The 17,693-nt window shown below is 51.4% G+C and overlaps 1 protein-coding gene across 1 annotated transcript; it reads left to right on the top strand.

Moving 5' to 3' along the window:
* Positions 1-15,443: 15,443 nt before the first annotated feature.
* On the top strand, positions 15,444-16,343 carry LOC129333912 (integrase/recombinase xerD homolog). The gene has a single exon (XM_054985851.1). The coding sequence runs from the start codon at positions 15,444-15,446 to the stop codon at positions 16,341-16,343; it is 900 nt and encodes a 299-aa protein (XP_054841826.1).
* Positions 16,344-17,693: the final 1,350 nt, after the last annotated feature.

Genomic DNA, 17,693 nt, shown 5'->3' with positions numbered 1-17,693 from the left:
AGCTTAAGTGAGGGTTCTAGATATCTGGAAGCAATTAACTGAAAATCGTAAGAGTTTTGTTGAGGTGCCTCTTATTAAGAACATTTCTAACTTGATTTATGACAAAGCAAGAAAAAGCTGCAAAAAATTTGGAACTCTTGAACCCTAAAGAAATTCTACTTTTTTTTTTAAGGGTCGTAATTCTCGATGATTGCTTCAGGGCTAGGTTAGGGCAACCTGACAAATGTGCCATTGGCTGAATGTCTTGTTATAAGAATGAATGACAGGACACTTAGGAAAAAATGCTTTGTGGTATGAAAATGTTCGTTGTTTTTCTAATTATGAGAAGATACATTTTGATAGATGAGCAGTCAGACTCTGAATAGATGTCTGTGGCTTTAATCCAGTACATGGTTGGGTTACTTACATTCCACTGAAGTTGATGGAATTTAAGTGCAGTATGTGTACCTTTGAGATGAACTCTGAAACCCAACTTTTTTTCAAGCTACTCCTTAGGTGAACAGATCAGTAATTGCCGAAAGTATTAGGTGGGGATGGTTTGTGGCAAGTAAAAATGGAAATCATAATTGCAGTTCAGTATGCTTAATATTATCGAATTTTGCAAGCCGTGCTGATAATGAAGCACACTTGGGTGGGTGTAGCATCTGAACAGTGGATTCGAACATACCCAGATGTACTTGAAGACTGAGAGGGGGCCTGGAGCAAACAGCCCTACTTATTTTATTAGGTAATTATACGCCGCTCTTGTCTCCAGTGAGAACCTAAAGCAGCTTACAATATTATTCTCTCCTCCTAATGTTATCCTCAGAACAACTGCCCTGTGAGATAGGTTAGGCGGAGAGAGACTGGCTGACCCAAAGTCACTGTGAGAACTTCTGTGGCAGAGTGGGGATTTTGGACCTGGGTCTCCCACATGGGCAGCGCCAGGGTTTCTGGCGCCTGAGGCTGCACCCATGTGTGCACACAGAGTGTGCGTGCGCCCCAGACTGCGTGATGACATCACTGTGTGTGACATCATCATGCAGCAAGCCGGCCCCATTGGCCGGCTGGTGGCTGGGACGGCGTGTGGAGGCTGCCCGTGCTTCCAGTCAGGTGCAGCAGGTGGCTGGGGAGTTGCATATGCGTCCTCCCAGCCCTCCCACTCTGTTGTTCCGCACGCTGCCCTGAATGCATGCCACGCCTCGCCTGCGGCTGCTTCGCCCAGCCAGGGCGTGTTGATGGCAACGACAGCGCGGGGTGGGCAGGCGGCTGTGGCTGCACGTGAGTGGCTTCCCATCCCTCCCGCTCATCTGCCAGCGCTGCCAGCTCCGTGGGGCGGGCCCCGCCCCCGGCGCCCCCTTTGGCACCTCAGCGCTCAAGGCGGGGGCAGGACCTGCCTCAATGGGTTCACTGGCCCTGGTCTCCCAGATCCTAATCAAAACCACTAAACCATGCTAGCAGTAGATAGCATTAATAAGTAAAATATTAAAGTGTTATATAGTTTATTCATTAATACTCATGTATGCCGATTCACTAGTTAGGCATGCATTGTCATCTGTGGGGATTGCCTCTGTTAGGGCTGCAGCTTTCACTGTAGTTGCCCCTATTTGCGGGGAATAGCTTTCCGGGGAGATGCATACAGTACCTCCTCTGGCATGATTCAGGAAACTCTGAAGGCTATATTGTTCCAGTATACCTCAGAAACCTGAAATGGTGTTTTTACTTGTTGGTATGCTTATTTTTATTAGCAAATTGTGATGTTTTTAAAAAGAATATTGTATTCTGTTGTGTATATTTTGAACTTTCTAGTCTCTTTGTGCTGTAAAGAAGCAGGATCAAAAATACTTTAAAATGCTTAAAATAAACATTTTCCCCCATTTGACTCTGTAAGCCACTGCTCAGAAGGTCAAAGGTGAAGCTCAGCTGGGTGCAACCTTGTTAATGTTACATAAGGTTAGTGGACAAACCAATATGTTAGGAGACCTCAGGGCAGTTTACATATACACCCCCAGGGCTTTTTTTCAGCAGGAACACGGTGGAACGGAGTTCCAGAACCTCTTGAAAATGGTCACATGGCTGGTGGCCCCGCCCCCTGATCTCCAGACAGAGGGGAGTTGAGATTGGCGGAGGGCAATCTAAACTCCCCTCTGTCTGGAGATCAGGGGGAGGGGCCACCAGCCATGTGATGATTTTCTCCGAGGGCAACCCACTGAGTTCCACCACCTCTTTTCCCAGAAAAAAAGCCCTGTACACCCCCATTCATGGTATAGTGAACAATTGCCTGATAGACCTTTTTCCTTTGTCCAAAATTGAAGATCTTGACCTCACTTCAAACAGAAGGTGCCAGCTCCAGCTTGGAACATTCTGAAGATGGGGACAATGACTGGGAAGGGTGTTGTTTGGGGAAGGGACAGCGCTCAGCACGAATGTAATACCACAGGATTTGCACTCTGAAGCTACCATTTCCTCCAGGAGAAGTGACTTCTGTAGTCTGGAGATGAGTTTAAATTCTGGGAGTACTTCAGGCCCCACCTGGAGGTTTGCAAACCTAAAAGATGCCCCTTACAGTGGGACCCGCATGCATGTCTGCATCAAAATAACTAAGGTTATAATCCAATCCTATATATGTTTTACTTGGAATACGCAGTGCAGTCCTAAGCAGAATTATACCCTTCAAAGTCTCTGCACTGTAAAGCTTGCTGTGCTCAACGGCTTGTGCTCTAGTAAGCATATCTGTGATTGCCGTCTTAATGTCATGGTGCCAGAATGCTATTAAAATATAGAGAGCGCAAGCAAATGGCTGGTACCCACCCAAAGAATGCTCATCAGAATCTTCATGTAGATAATAAACAAACAGCCTAGAGAGGGGAAGAAGGTAAAAAAACAAGTCACCAGTCACCCAAGTTCTGGTAGGTGACCCCACAAGATTGGGCCCTTCAGGCAGTGTCTTCAACATTATGGGCCTCCCTCTCCCATGAGGCACACCTTTAGTCACTCTTTCCTCATACCATTGAGATACAACTGAATTGTGCTACAGAAGAATAATAGACTGTGCTTAAGGAGTAGAGCTGAGATGAAGTGCAGGTACATTGAACCTTTAGTGTGACATTTTCTCTGGGCTATTCAGCCATGCTTTCTTGTTGCATAGTCTTAACTCCCTGTCTCAATGTATCTGTTAAAAATCCTTCCAGACAGGTGTAGAACCTTGCCAGAAAGGCTTCTACATGGTGTAAACCTATGGTATGGAGGCATCACATTCCCGACTGCTGAGTGAACCATACATCAAAACACAGACAAGCCCATGCAGCCAAACAATTACTTTTTATGAGTTTCACATCCACATTGTCCAACAATGATGCATCATCATCCCCCCCACCCCCGCCCTTGACACTTGTGATAACATTGGCTACCAGGTGAAGAAAAAATACTGTTAAGCACAATAGTTGGCCAATACATTAGATTTTTTGGGAAGTCTGTACACTTCTTATTGCCTATAAAGCATACTGAGAGCCAGTTTGGTGTAGTGGGTAAGAGCGTGGGACTCTAATCTGGAGAACCGGGTTTGGTTCCCCACTCTTCCACTTGAAGCCAGCTGGGTGACCTTGGGTCAGTCACAGCTTTCTGGAGCGCTCTCAGCCCCACCCACCTCACCGGGTGTTTTGTTGTGGGGATAATAATAACATACTTTGTAAACGACTCTGAGTAAGTATTAAGTTGTCCTGAAGGGCGCAGAGTGGTAAGCTGCAGTACTGCAGTCCGATCCTGGCAGAAGCCAGGTTCAGGTAGCCGGCTCAAGGTTGACTCAGCCTTCCATCCTTCCGAGGTCGGTAAAATGAGTACCCAGTTTCCTGGGGGTAAAGTGTAGATGACTGGGGAAGGCAATGGCAAACCACCCCGTAAAAAGGCTGCCAAGAAAATGTCGTGATGTGACATCCCCCCCCCCATAGGTCAGCAATGACTCGGTGCTTGCACCTTTACCTTTACCTTTAACATTTTAGGGGGATTTTGCTGGTTAGAGAGGAAAGGGTCATGGCAAAGTGATACAGCACATTCTTGGTATGTAGAAAGTCCCAAGTTCTGTTTCTGCAGTCTTCCACAAAAAGGATCTAGGCATGTGAGGAAAGGTTCCTGAATGGCTGGGAAGGGTGGATTAATGGTCTGGCTTTGTATAAGGCAACTTCTTATGGGCAGATGTGATTTTCATAAAAATTCAGTTTGGGGGCAAAGAAATAAAAACAACCTACTTATATTCACAGACTCGGTGAAGAGATCCAGTGATGTATAGTGAATGAAGGACTGGATTCCACCAGAATTATAAAGTCTTAGCTCCCTACCCTCACTCTACCCCTGTGCTTGACATCCACTTGTGACTTTGGGCTGATTACTACTTCTTTGCCCAAACAACCTTCCATAAAAGGGTATAACACTAGAATTTCTTGAAGGAAGGATAAATAAAAACCAATTCTATTTTGTCTAGAAGAAATCTAAATCTTGTGGATAAAATGTTGTGCAGATTAAGGTTGAATAGTTACAGAACTTCATATATAAATCGTGAGGATGTTATCAGAATACACACACAAGACAGAACCTTTATTGGCATAACCGTCACAGTGTCAAAAACAAGTGGAGCCTGTGAATTGCTAAACATTCTAAACACACTTATCAGAATAAGAAAGGGTCGTGTATGTTAGAGATAGGGACAGTTTCACATACAAGATTTTGGAATTTGCGGGGGGTGGGCATGCACATCTTTCTGCAATAAAACATAATGAATTGGATCCTTCCTGCTTTTGTAAGTGAAAGCAGGTGGTTCCTCATCCAGTCTTTCTTCCAGCAGTGCCTTGCAACCCCTGAAAAGATGATACTGGGAGTCATGGGACCTCTGTGGGTGGAAATCTCCAGAGACTGGGAGGATGAAGGGAACTAGGTGAGATCAGCTTCATCAGAATGCCAGGTGGATAAAACCTCCTTGTGTTAAATGCTGTATTTAGTAGACTGTTCATTGTTTTGTTTTCTATATACTATATACTATACCATTTTGGGAAACCAATACCAAAACCGTTTCAGTTCACCATATTTGGACACCAAAAAACCAAAAAAAGATGTCTTTCCTGTAAGCACTTCAGTGGAACGGAGTTGTTCAAATGGAATGCCAGTTCAATTAGGACCACATTATTATCCTATGACAGCGGAGTATTTATAGCTGACATTGCAAATGTGTGTATAAAGCTTTTCACAAACCTGATGAAGATGTAAAGGGAATTTATTTATGTGTTCAGTGTTCATAAACCTTGAAGAAATGCTCCTTCCACTTTCTGAGCGTACAGAGAGGTGGGTAAAACAGAAGAGAGTCCAGTAGCACCTTTAAGACTAACCAACTTTACTGTAGCATAAGCTTTCGAAAATCACAGTTCTCTTCGTCATGCATAAGCTTTCGAGAAAGCATAAGCTTAAGCATAAGCTTTCGAGAATCACAGTTCTCTTTGTCAGATGCATCTGATGAAGAAAACTGATTCTCGAAAGCTTATATAGAAGAGGAGGGAGAGAAGGGGAGGAGAGAGAAGAGGCAATTAGGGGGGGAAAGGGGAGGGTGCAACCAAAACATTCCTTTGCTAGTATATGTAAACATCTCCTTTTGGTGTGTGGATCAGTTGGCTTCAAAGGAGTTTGCCCTGTTAGTTTGTAGCAGCCAAACAGCTAGACCATCCAATTCCAATGCAGTATGAGCCTTCGATAACCACAGCTCTCCTTGCCAGATGCATCTGACAAAGAGATCTGTGGTCCCCGAAAGCCCACGCCAGGTGCCACTGAGCTCCCCCAGACCCCGCCTCTGTAAAGGAAATCTGTTACCTGTGATAATGTGATAACCATTCATAGTCCCTATTCAGTCCCAGCTTGACAGAGTCAAATTTGCATATGAATTCCAATTCAGCAGCCTCCCGTTGGATTTTGTTTTGGAAAGGTTTCTGTTGAACTACAGCGACCTTTAAGTCTTTGATGGAATGTCCTGGTAGATTGAAGTGTTCTCCCACTGGTTTCTGGACGTTTCCATTTCTAATGTCAGATTTGTGTCCATTTATTCTTTTGCGTAGAGGTTGGCTGGTTTGTCCAATGTACAGAGCAGAAGGACATTGTTGGCACATGAGGGCATATATCAGATTGGAGGATGAGCAGCTGTAAGAGCCAGAGAAAGTGTAGTTGATGCCATTGGGTCCTGTAATTGTATTCCCTGGGTAGATATAGGGGCAGAGCTGGCATCTGGGTCTGTTGCAGGGCCTGGTACCTGTGCTGGTGACTCTGCTGGCCGATTCACCCTCCCCTTTCCCCCCTAATTGCCTCTTCTCTCTCCTCCCCTTCTCTCCCTCCTCTTCTATATTTGACCAGTCTCTGTATCATGCATCTGACGAAGAGAACTTGATTCTCGAAAGCTTATGCTACAATAAAATTGGTTAGTCTTAAAGGTGCTACTGGACTCTTTTTGATTTTGCTACCACAGACTAACATGGCTAACTCCTCTGCATCGAAAGCCTATGCTACAGTAAAGTTAGTTAGTCTTAAAGGTGCTACTGGACTCTTTTCTATTTTGCTACTACAGACTAACATGGCTAACTCCTCTCTGGATCTATGACTAGAGAGAGGTGGGTGAATCTGATGCTATTATTCTTCATCTTGGGAATCTGTATTAGAAGCTCCAACTTAAAAGGGCATAAGATGATGACTAAGCCCTACGCTGGCATGTTTTCGGCTTACGCCACTGTTGCACTGGAGTAGTCCAGGGCAGATCCAGGATAATGGGTTGAACAGGACTTAACAGTGAAATCCTAAGCAGAGTTACTCCAGTCTAAGCCCACTGATTTCAATTGACTTAGACTGGAGTACCCCTGCTTAGGATTTCACTGTTAGTTTCCTAGGAACCCTCCACCCCAGTCACAGATACCTCCCTAGAGTTGGTGTAAGATTATGCCAGCAAAAACACTGGTATAGCTAAAGTTGCCAGCTCCATCTTAGGAAGTTCCTGGAAATCTGGAGGCAATGTCTGGGGAGTGCAGTTTGAGGACTGCCTCTTATAGCAAGGGACTGCAAGGGAGCTTAGGGTAGGGGTGGGGTGTAATGTAATGCCATAGGGTCCAGCCTGCAAATCTTCTCTTTCTTCTAGGGGAACTGATATCTGTAATTCTGGGAGAACCCCAGGCTCTACCTAGAGATTGGAAAGCCTAGACATAGTTCAGTGAGTCCCTCCCTGTGCCCTAGCCCTGCCACAGATGACGATGCTAAGTCTGCAGCCAATCACATCCCTCCCAGAAGCCAGTCTCACAGCCCTCTGTGCACAGTGTAAACCCAGGCAAGATGCGCAGAAATCAGATGCCAGCATTGGGCTACATCTCTCTGGCCCATGCTGTGCACACTTAAGAGCACAGGGCCTTGCGCTTCCATGATAGGATATACACTGGAAAAGCACTTAACACCACAGAGGGGCAAGTAGCACAAACAGCTTATGAGAAAGCAAATGTTATTATATACTGCTCTACCCCATCCCAGGACACAGCTGTCAAAGGCAAGGCCCTGCTTCCCCAACAGGGTGCAAGTACAATGTAACCCACACAAGTAAGCAAGGGAAGGTGACTCTCAAATTGAGGCTGCTGCGAATCTTCATCCTTGCCTTCCAGATATGCCTTAACAGCCCTGCCTCTCACAACAGTTGCTAGCAGTAAGTGCTTACAGTACTGGGGGCGGGGGGGAGGGAGGATGTAAGCTGGCATCCCAGTACCATGCTGTCAGCATAATACCATTCTGGTGTCTCCCTCTCCCCTCTTGGTGGGGGGCACAGGTTGCCAGCAATCCCACTCCGATCTGTGTTACTGGTGCCTGAACACCCATGATCCCTATTGGCTTATTAGATTGGAGCCCTAAGGAACAGCCCCGATATACTCAGAAGGGAAACCTCTGAATACCAGCAAGTAGCATAAAGGAAAGACTTTGGTCTGTATGTCCTGTTCATTAGACCTCTAAGGCAACTGATTGATTGTGTAGAACAGGATCCTGGACAAAATGGACCACTGGTCTGATCCAGCAGGGCTGCTCTTACGTTCTAAGAGGGGAGGGGAAAGAGAGTGTCCCTAGGCTCCCATTACCAAGTGATGGTTTGGCATTGTATGTAATTGAACCGCTGCCTGTTGATACCAATAAAAGTAACAGAACTAATTCAATTTGCATTCTGCCCCGTCTTGCTTATCAAATAATGGGCTATGGTTCTGGTCAGTGAATAGTAAATGTTTTCTCATTCTTAACACTACTTGTGAGATGGAGTAAACTATAGCAAAGAAACAGCCTGGGATGCTGGAGCAAGTGGAAGGTATTTTTTGTAGGAAGAGTGCATCTTCAAATAAGAATATATAGAAACTTCAAAAGAACAAATAGAAAGGCTGAGTTTTGGTGTCTGTTGCTTGAGTGAAAAGATAAGGTATAATTGGATTACTTTCATCCATCACATCCCCCCACCCCAAAAGACCACAAGAAAATACTCTGTTATCCCCACAAGTGCATCAGTCCCTTTACAATAAATTTATTATTGAGAGCAGGGCTTTTTTTCAGCTGGAACGCGGTGGAACGGACTTCTGAAACCTCTTAAAAATGGTCACATAGCTGGTGGCCCCGCCCCCTGATCTCCAGACAGAGGGGAGTTTAGATAACCCCCCTCTGTCTGGAGATCAGGGGGCGGGGCCACCAGCTATGTGACTATTTTCTCCCAGGGCATCCTACTGAGTTCCACCACCTCTTTTCCCAGGAAAAAAGCCCTGATTTAGAGTAATTCAAGCTTGGTTGAAACAAAGCACAAGTTTCCACTGATTGCACCCTATGAATAGACAATGTAACAGCTGTAGGGTGGCAATGAAAGTACAGCAGTTTGCTATGCGTGTCTTTCGATCCAGTTAGTCATGGCCTGCAGGGGAAATATTCCAAATTAGGTGTCATGACAAGGTAATACTGGAATGGATGAACACTTGTGAGAAACCAAGTCAAACATATTTCCACTGGGTGTGCTATGCTTAGAGAAATTAAGTTAAAAGGACCAAGAGGTATTTTTGTTGTTGGGGAGAGGTTGTGTTTTATCTGCGTGCTAGAACCATTTCCCTTTCTCTTGTGATTTATCCTCCAGCACCCTTGAGACAGTCCTTTCCCTTATATCTTATGACATCGCAAGAATGAGTTCCAAATTAATCAAATGTTGCTGATTTCTTGTTCATGATGAAGACTTTGATGAAATCTGTTGCAATTGATTGTATTAGTGAAGTATGATTTCTAGATAAAAATTAGTCTGCCACACTTGCCAAACTTTAATGGAAACTGAAATAAAGATACAATAGAGGTATCTGGCAAGCCTATTTATTCCCTTTGTGTGCATGCATGCTTGCAGGAGTATTAGACCTTGATGTGGTGGTATTCCCACTTTTCTGTATTTTTCTTATTAAAATTTTGAATTGTGTAGTGTTTTGCCATATGAATAGTTTGTGTTATGTATTGGTCAAGCTTCTAGCTCAAACAAGGGTACTGAAGCCTGCACTGTCATTGGTTGTGTTTTGCTGGTAGCAGCCAATCAGGGTGGCACGATAAAGACCAATCACTGAGCTGTAAATAAGTTATAACGTATATAGTTGATGCAAATGAAGGGTTCCTGTTCTGCGCATTCTCATTGGATGTTAAGATAGTTGGGGCGTGGTTTGGAAATGAAAGTTGTGGCTTGCCACCTAGGTTTTCAGTGATGTTCTGATCAAATAAAGAGCTTGTTGAATCACTCAGCATCTGAACCCACTATTTAACAGTTTGTGTTTTGTTTCGGCTGGTTAATGCGGAGATTTTGAAAATGAAAGCATAGTAGTTAGGTTGGGAAGTAGCACTATGCTGGTGTAAATCTCAGTATTGCCATGAACTCAGTAGGTGACCTTGAGGATAAACCACTGCTCTCAGTCCCGGCTCCACAGTTGTATTGTGGGGATAATAATAACACTGACTTTGTTTACTGTGCTGAATAGGACACTAATCTTTCTAGAAGAGTGGTATATTAGCGCAGTTATTGATATTGTTGTATTTGTTACTGTGGTTTGTAATGCAGACTTATGAATTAAGGAGGAGAGGAGCTGGATGGATAAATGAAGTGTGCTGTGACTGGACAGTAGCTGTATCTTAGGGAGGCAGAGGGAATTATTCTGTGAGTGAAGAACTGTGTGGAAAATTAAACTGGGTCTGTGAATATGCCTTTAAGAATAGGTAACTATTTTTGAAAACAACAAGCTTATGAACCTATTCTAAAACCAATATGCTTATTAGTTCTCTGCAGCCATCACACATACGTACTTATAAATGAATTCTACGTTTGGCTGAGCAAATGCCTGATTCATCAGGAATATAGGATCTTTTTTTTTTAACCTCACAGCTACCCCCACACACTGACCATTCTTTCATACTACCATCTATAACTAAGCCCACCTGTAATATCAAACAGAAGAGATCGAAGGCAAAATCTTTTGGTGGCAGTGAAAACCTTTGGGAACACTGAGAAAGTCAGGAAGGCAGCAATATAATAACAACAACAACATCAATTTATATACCGCCCTTCAGGACAACTTAATGCCCACTCAGAGCAGTTTACAAAGTATGCCGTTATTATCCCAACAACAAAACACCCTGTGAGGTGGGTGGGGCTGACAGAGTTCCAGAGAGCCGTGACTAGCCCAAGGTCACCCAGCTGACTTCAGGTGGAGGAGTGGGGAATCTAACCCAGCTCTCCAAATTAAAGTCCCCTGCTCTTAACCACTACACCAAACTGGCTCTATAGGTGAAACACCACAGGTGGTATTAGTGGTGAGATTCGAATTCCTAAAGGAAGGTGTTCTTGAGGTAATAAGATTAGGTAGAGAACACCTGAAACACTGTGTGTGTGGGAGAGAGGGGATGTGAGTTGTGACCAGGGCCTTCCCCAAATAAAAGTTTAAGGTAAAGTGAGGAGGAACTGTAATAAGGGTCTATGGCCAGTTTAAAAAAAGAAACACTACAAACTGTATCCTATTTCACGCCTGCTTATTTCTGGAGACCTACCCAATCCTATATGAAGCATTCCTCAAATCAGAACCCCAGTATACATGAGGCAGTTGTCCCTTTTATTATATTCTGTTTGCCTGAGTATACATGTATGTACTTGACACTTCAGGGGGACATTTCTGGAGTTGAAAGGTATATGCCTGTAGGCCATTTGGATAACAGATCCAGTCGACAGATCCATTTTACTAACTGTGATGCTTTCCTCCACCACAAGGAGTTTTCCCTGATGCAAGAGGCTCCCCCAGTGATAGAAAAACCTCTTGCATAAGTGCAAGTCTCGTTGTGCCAGAGAGAAGAATTCCCATTCATAGAATAGATCCATGGGATCGAAGTTACTACGTTTATGCTTCATACGTGCTTATGACTGTCTGCAAGCCCATTCGTGCAGAGATTTGTTTGCCCATAGAAGGTTTGTGGAGTGTGGGATGAGAGTGTATGGATTTATGGCAGTGTTTCCAATGGTTCTCATAAACGGGGGCGACCAGACTTACCTGGCGCCCGGTTGCTGCCGGCGGGCCGGGAGGGAGACGGGGAGCTGCAACGGCTGGGTGCCGGCTCGCCTGGGACGCCCGGGCGGGCCGGCGCCCAATCAGATTCAAACCTCGGGCTGGCCAATCCCGGCCGCCGGGGCCGGTCCAGGGAGGGGCGGGGATTGGCCGCGGACCTCGGGGCCGCAGTTTTCACCCAGGTCCGGCAGCTGGGTATTTACCCAGCGGCCGTCCCCGCCCTCCTCACTTCGGCTCGGACGGCGATCGGAGCAGCAGCGAGCGACGGAGGAGGCAACGAACGGCGGCGATCGGCGGCGAGCGGGCGGCTCGGAGACGGCGCAGCGGAGCGAGGAGGAGCAGCTGGAAGAGCACGCGAGGGCGAGGTTTAGCTGAGCCTCAGCCCCCGTGCTTCGCCGGAGCAGAGGAGCCGCGGACATCGAGGGAAGCAGCCGGGGGAGATCGAGAGCACGTGGGGAGGTCGAGCTGAGCCTCGCCCCCCCCCGCACCTTAAGGAAGCGGCGGAGCAGCCCGGCAGGGACCGGGGGCGACTCTTGCACTCCTCCTTCACTCCCTCATTCGGAGGGGCGGGAGTTCTGTGGGGGGGGATTTTGTTTAGCTCCTTTGCTGTCCCGGCTTTCCCCTCTCACTCCTTTTCAAGGGAACCGCTCCCCCTTTTTTTTCTTCCTCTCTCTTCCCTGGTTTAGGCACAGGGTGCCTCTGGCGTACATGGCCCCAGCAAGGAAGAAGGCTGGCGGGATTAAGTGCTCCCGGGGGGGCAAAACGGTCACAAAAGGGGGGCGGGCGCCCCAACTTACACCCCCCGCAGCAGCCTCCAAGGGCAGCAGGGCGGGCGGTGCAAAGGCCACTCGGGGTCGGGCAGCTGGCAGCGATCCTGCTCCGCTTCATGCCACCAGGGGAGCAAGGGGGCAGCCTGCCTCGCACCCCAGCCATGGTCCCAGGAACAGGCAAGGGGCCAGAGCATCCAGTGGGTCTGCCCCTTCAGCAACCAGGCAGCGCAGACAGGGCAGAGGGGGGAGTGAGAGCAGGGCCCCACAAGGGGGCTCAGAGTGGGACTCCAACCCCTCCGCATTGCATAGCATCAGCCGGGCACTGGAGGCTCTGACAGCCAGGGTGGAGAACCTGGGGAACTCCGGGCTTGCGGCAGCTTCCGCTGCCACGCAGCCTGTTGAGGTCCCCCAGCGGGAGCGGAGAAGCAAGTCAAAGAGAGGTGTGACTCGAACCAGGCAGCACGACTCGCGTTCCCCTTCGACCAGCCCTGAGCGCGCAGCTGGCAGACGACGCAAGCAGTCAGCCAAGAGGAGGCGGACGGACCGCGGGAAGGGCGGCCGGCGGCGGCGGCAGGAGGAGTCAGACAGCGACTGGACCACAGGTGAGTCCTCGTCCTCGGACGAGGGGGATCAGGAGGGTAGCTATTGGGAGGTGGCCTCGGGCGTTCCCGGTCTCCCTGAGTGGGCCCAGCGTCGGCGGGCCAGAGGCCCTCGCGGTGAGGGAGACCCCCGGGAGGTTTGGGGCCCCAACAACTCCCCCCCTCCCACTTCGTTCGTTATGGACAACGAGGACCCCCCCGGTATTCACCTCCCCCGCAAGGTCCGGGAGCGCATATTGGACGGCTTTTACATAGACGTCCTTTCCCTGCTAAGGCCGGAAGCGGAGGACGGCAGGTCTGCCCCCTCGTCAAAGCGGGAGAAAAAAGTGGCAAAGAAAGAGGTGGCGGAACGCACCTTTTCCAACTGGCTGGAGGGTTTTACAGTTTATCTAGGTGTGGTCCAGGCTGCTTACCCTGACAGGGGCTGGCACCTCACCAATCATTTGGGGAACGTTCTCAGGGCCCGGGCTCTGGCGGGGGACATGGCGGCTCTGGATTATGATGAGGCCTTTAGGAAGCGGGCCTCCCATAACCCCCGGACGCGGTGGGACCTCATCAATCAGAAGTTATGGCTCTGGTTGGTGGGTCCCCACATGAAGGGAAAAGGGGAGGGATCCCGCCCCGGCCGCTGGCCCCTTCGGAGGGACCGGGGCAGGGGCCTATGCTGGGAATATAACCAGGGGAGATGCCAGAGGCCTAGGTGCCATTTCGAGCACAACTGTGATTCCTGCGGGGGCGCCCATTCGCGCCCTGCCTGCCCCCGCGGGTCCACAGCATCCCAGCCCTTTCGAGGTGGCCGGCCCTCCAGCAACAACGCTCGCAAGGATGGAGGGTCCGGCACCTCTGCTTCCCAATCTGCCGGGGGCGGAAACTAGCCCCTCTTGCGGGCTTCTTGGCCTTGCCCGCACGCCCATCAGGCTGTGGGCCATTCTCCCCCTCCTGGCACGGTACCCCAATAGGCAGGCCGCCAGTTTCCTGAGGGAGGGTTTTTCGCTTGGGTTCCGCATCCCCTTCACGGGCCCCCGGGTGGCCACCTCGGCGGGCAACCTGAAATCCGCCAGGGAGCTGCCCCAGGTGGTGGCAGCAAAGATCGCCAAGGAGGTCTCCGCGGGCCGAGTGGCGGGTCCTTTCCCCACCCCTCCTTTGCACAACCTCAGGGTTTCCCCACTGGGGGTTGTTCCCAAGAAAACCCCAGGCGAGTACCGCCTCATACACCACCTCTCCTACCCGCGGGGCTCCTCGGTCAATGAGGCCATCCCGCCAGAGCTTTGCTCGGTTAGGTATGCGTCGTTTGACCACGCGGTCAGGTTAATCAGAGCTTGCGGGCAGGGTGCCCTTATGGCAAAATGTGATGTCCAGTCGGCTTTCCGTTTGCTGCCTGTTCACCCCGGGGACCAGTGCCTGCTGGGGTTCAAATTCCGGGGTATGTGGTACGTGGACAAGGCCATGCCGATGGGCTGTTCCGTGGCCTGCTCAGCCTTCGAGGCTTTCAGCACGTTCCTGGAATGGGCTGCCAAGGAGCGCATGGGGGCCCCCTTTATCACGCATTATCTCGATGACTTTATGATCATGGCGCCATCTGACAGCTCGGCATGCGCCGATCGCCTGCGTATCTTTCAGGCGCTCGCCGCGGAGCTGGGGGTCCCCCTGGCCCCGGAAAAAACGGAGGGCCCGGCATCTCGCCTTACCTACCTGGGCATTGAGCTGGATTCAGTGGCTGGGCTGTCCCGGCTTCCGCTGGACAAGCTTCGGCGCCTTCAGGACCTAATCGCAGGGACACTGGCCCGGGAGAAATGTACCCTTAGGGAGCTACAGTCCGTTATTGGCCACCTCAATTTTGCCTGCAGGGTCGTTTCCCCGGGGCGTGCCTTCTGTGCGCGGCTCGCCTGGGCTTGCCGGGGGGTGGTCGCCCCCCACCACCACATCCGCCTCACCAAAGGGATCAAAGCGGATCTTGAGGTCTGGCTTCGATTCCTGTCCACCTTCAATGGGGTTTCCCTTTGGCAGGACCCCCTAGACTTGGGATCCGAGCTCCAGGTCCATTCTGACGCAGCCGGCAGCCTGGGTTTTGGGGTTTACTTCAAGGGGCGTTGGTGCGCCCAGCGCTGGCCACCCTCTTGGGAAGGGTCGGGGGTCCTTCGGGACCTCACATTCCTCGAGTTTTTCCCCATCCTGGTGGCGGTCTCCATTTGGGGGGAGGCCCTGCGGGACAGGCGGGTGGTGTTCTGGTGCGACAACCAGGCCACTGTCCGAGTCATCAATAAGCAGTCCTCTCGCTCTGAGCGGGTCATGCGGCTGGTTCGCCGTTTCGTTTTGGTCTGTCTGGCAGCTAACGTTTCCTTCTCGGCCCGTCATGTAGCAGGGGTGGACAATGGCCTTGCAGACGCATTGTCTCGATTCCAGATGGAGAGGTTCTTTGCACTGGCTCCAGAGGCCCAACGCACCCCCGACCCATTCCCGGAGGAGCTATGGCTGGCTGGAGAGACGTCGTGATGCAGGGAGTACTTGGTTCGGTGGCCCCGACCACACTCAAGTCCTACTCGGCCGCGGTTCAGCGCTTCGGGGCTTTCACTTGGGGGGCCGGGGATGGGGCCTTTCAGCCCCCCTCTCAGGAGGAGGTGCTCCGGTACCTGGCTCATCTGCGGGCCCTGGGGCGGGCTCCCCGCACCATGCGGCATGACTTAGCAGCAGTCTCCTTCTTTTGTAAAGCACTAGGTTTCCCTGACCCATGCTGCGGCTTCATCCCTCGCAGGGCCATAGAGGGCTGGGCTAGGCTGGTCCCTCCCCCTCCGGACAAGAGGCGGCCCATTTCCCTATCCATTCTGCGTTGCATTTTAAGGGTGCTACCTGACCTTTGCTGGTCCTCCTTTGAGGTGCAGCTGTTTCACACGGCCTTTTCCCTGGCCTTTTTCGGGGCCCTTCGAGCGGGCGAGCTGGTGGCAGGTTCCCGGGCCGACACAAGCGGCAGGGCTCTGTCATTCACGGACGTGTCCTGGTCCCCCCGGCAGGTGCTCATTTCTATCCGGCGCTCCAAGACGGATCAGCGCGGCAAGGGGGCAGCCGTTTGCCTACGGGCCTCCCGGCGGGGGCCTGTGTGCCCAGTGCGGGCAGTGGGGGCCTATTTGCAGGTCCGCCCCCCCCAGCAGGGCCCCTTCCTCATCCACAGGGATCTCTCGCCCCTCACCCGCTATCAGTTCGCGTCCCTCCTTCGGGCATGCCTGGAGATGGCCGGACTCCCCCCCTCCCAGTTTGGCACGCATTCCTTTCGCATCGGAGCTGCCACAGAGGCTGCCGGCCTCGGGCTGCCGGACAGGGCCATCATGGCCATTGGGCGCTGGCGGTCGCGGGCCTTCCAGTCTTACATCCGCCCACACTGGAAGAGCGGGCACTGACGGAGTGGTTGTTTGGTTTGTTCCTCTTACAGGGCTCAGGAAGACGGTCTGGATTTGCGGGCATAGCATAGTCCATTGGGCTGGGAAGTATGCGGCATCGTCTGGCTGGGGCTGCCACCTGGGCTTGGAAAATCGCCTGCGGATCCACTGGATGGGCGTGCGGGGCATGCTCTGGGAATCCCTCCTCCCGATGCTGGTTCGTCAGGCCCGGCGGCTGGGCCCTCCTGATGCGTTGGTCATCCAACTCGGGGAGAACGATTTGGGCAAGCGCGAGGGGCCGGATCTGCAGCGGGCCATGCGCGCCGACCTGGACCATCTACGAGGACTCTTCCCCCAGACGGCCTTGATTTGGTCGGACTTACTTCAGAGGCGGGTCTGGCGGGGGGCACGGTGCCCTAAGAAAGTTGACGGCATCAGGCAGAGGGTTGCTCGGGCCATGCGCCGCCACGTCGAGGAAGTCGGCGGTCATTTCATCAATCACTGGGACATTTCTTACCGCATCGGTCCACTTTTCTCCCCTGACGGCGTCCACCTATCCAGTTGGGGGCAGGACATTTGGCTCCAGGACCTTCGGGACGGCCTGTTGAGTTGGTGCCAGCGGTAGGAGTGTTGGCGGGAGCCACAGGTGGCTCTGGTGGCGGTGGGCATTGGGTCAGATCCCTTTTGGGGGGGAGCTGGGGGCCTCCGGGCCCCAGGCTCCTCGGTAAGGAGATTCCCATATGGAGTCTTGGGAGTGAGGCATGGGGATGCATGCCCAGCTCGGGGGCTGCCACGGCATCCTCACTCCCAGGTGGCAGGGGAATCACCCAGGGGTGTACACCCAGGTGATCTCCCCCTTAAAATGTCACTCCTTGGGTTCCCTCCCCCAGCCTGGGTCTGGGGGGGGTTGAGGTTCATCGGCTGTCAGGCGGGTCAGCCGATGTTTTGCGGATCTGACCCACATGCTGCGCCAATACTCCTTGTCTGTGTCTGTCAATAAAGTTGTGGCCATGTTTTATCCAAATCTGTGTGTGGTCTCGGTTTGTTGCGGGTCCCCCTTGCTCCCTCCACTCGGCCTAGGCAGCAAACGGGGGCGACCAGACTTACCTGGCGCCCGGTTGCTGCCGGCGGGCCGGGAGGGAGACGGGGAGCTGCAACGGCTGGGTGCCGGCTCGCCTGGGACGCCCGGGCGGGCCGGCGCCCAATCAGATTCAAACCTCGGGCTGGCCAATCCCGGCCGCCGGGGCCGGTCCAGGGAGGGGCGGGGATTGGCCGCGGACCTCGGGGCCGCAGTTTTCACCCAGGTCCGGCAGCTGGGTATTTACCCAGCGGCCGTCCCCGCCCTCCTCACTTCGGCTCGGACGGCGATCT

The sequence above is a fragment of the Eublepharis macularius genome, chromosome 7 (assembly GCF_028583425.1).
Source record: "Eublepharis macularius isolate TG4126 chromosome 7, MPM_Emac_v1.0, whole genome shotgun sequence".
In the NCBI taxonomy this organism is placed as follows: domain Eukaryota; kingdom Metazoa; phylum Chordata; class Lepidosauria; order Squamata; family Eublepharidae; genus Eublepharis; species Eublepharis macularius.
Note: the sequence above shows the minus strand (reverse complement) of the source record. Positions and strands in the feature narration are given on the sequence as shown.

Coding starts and splice junctions, on each gene's coding strand:
- LOC129333912 (XM_054985851.1), top strand. CDS start 15,444: ATGCAGGGAGTACTTGGTTCGGTGGCCCCGACCACACTCAAGTCCTAC.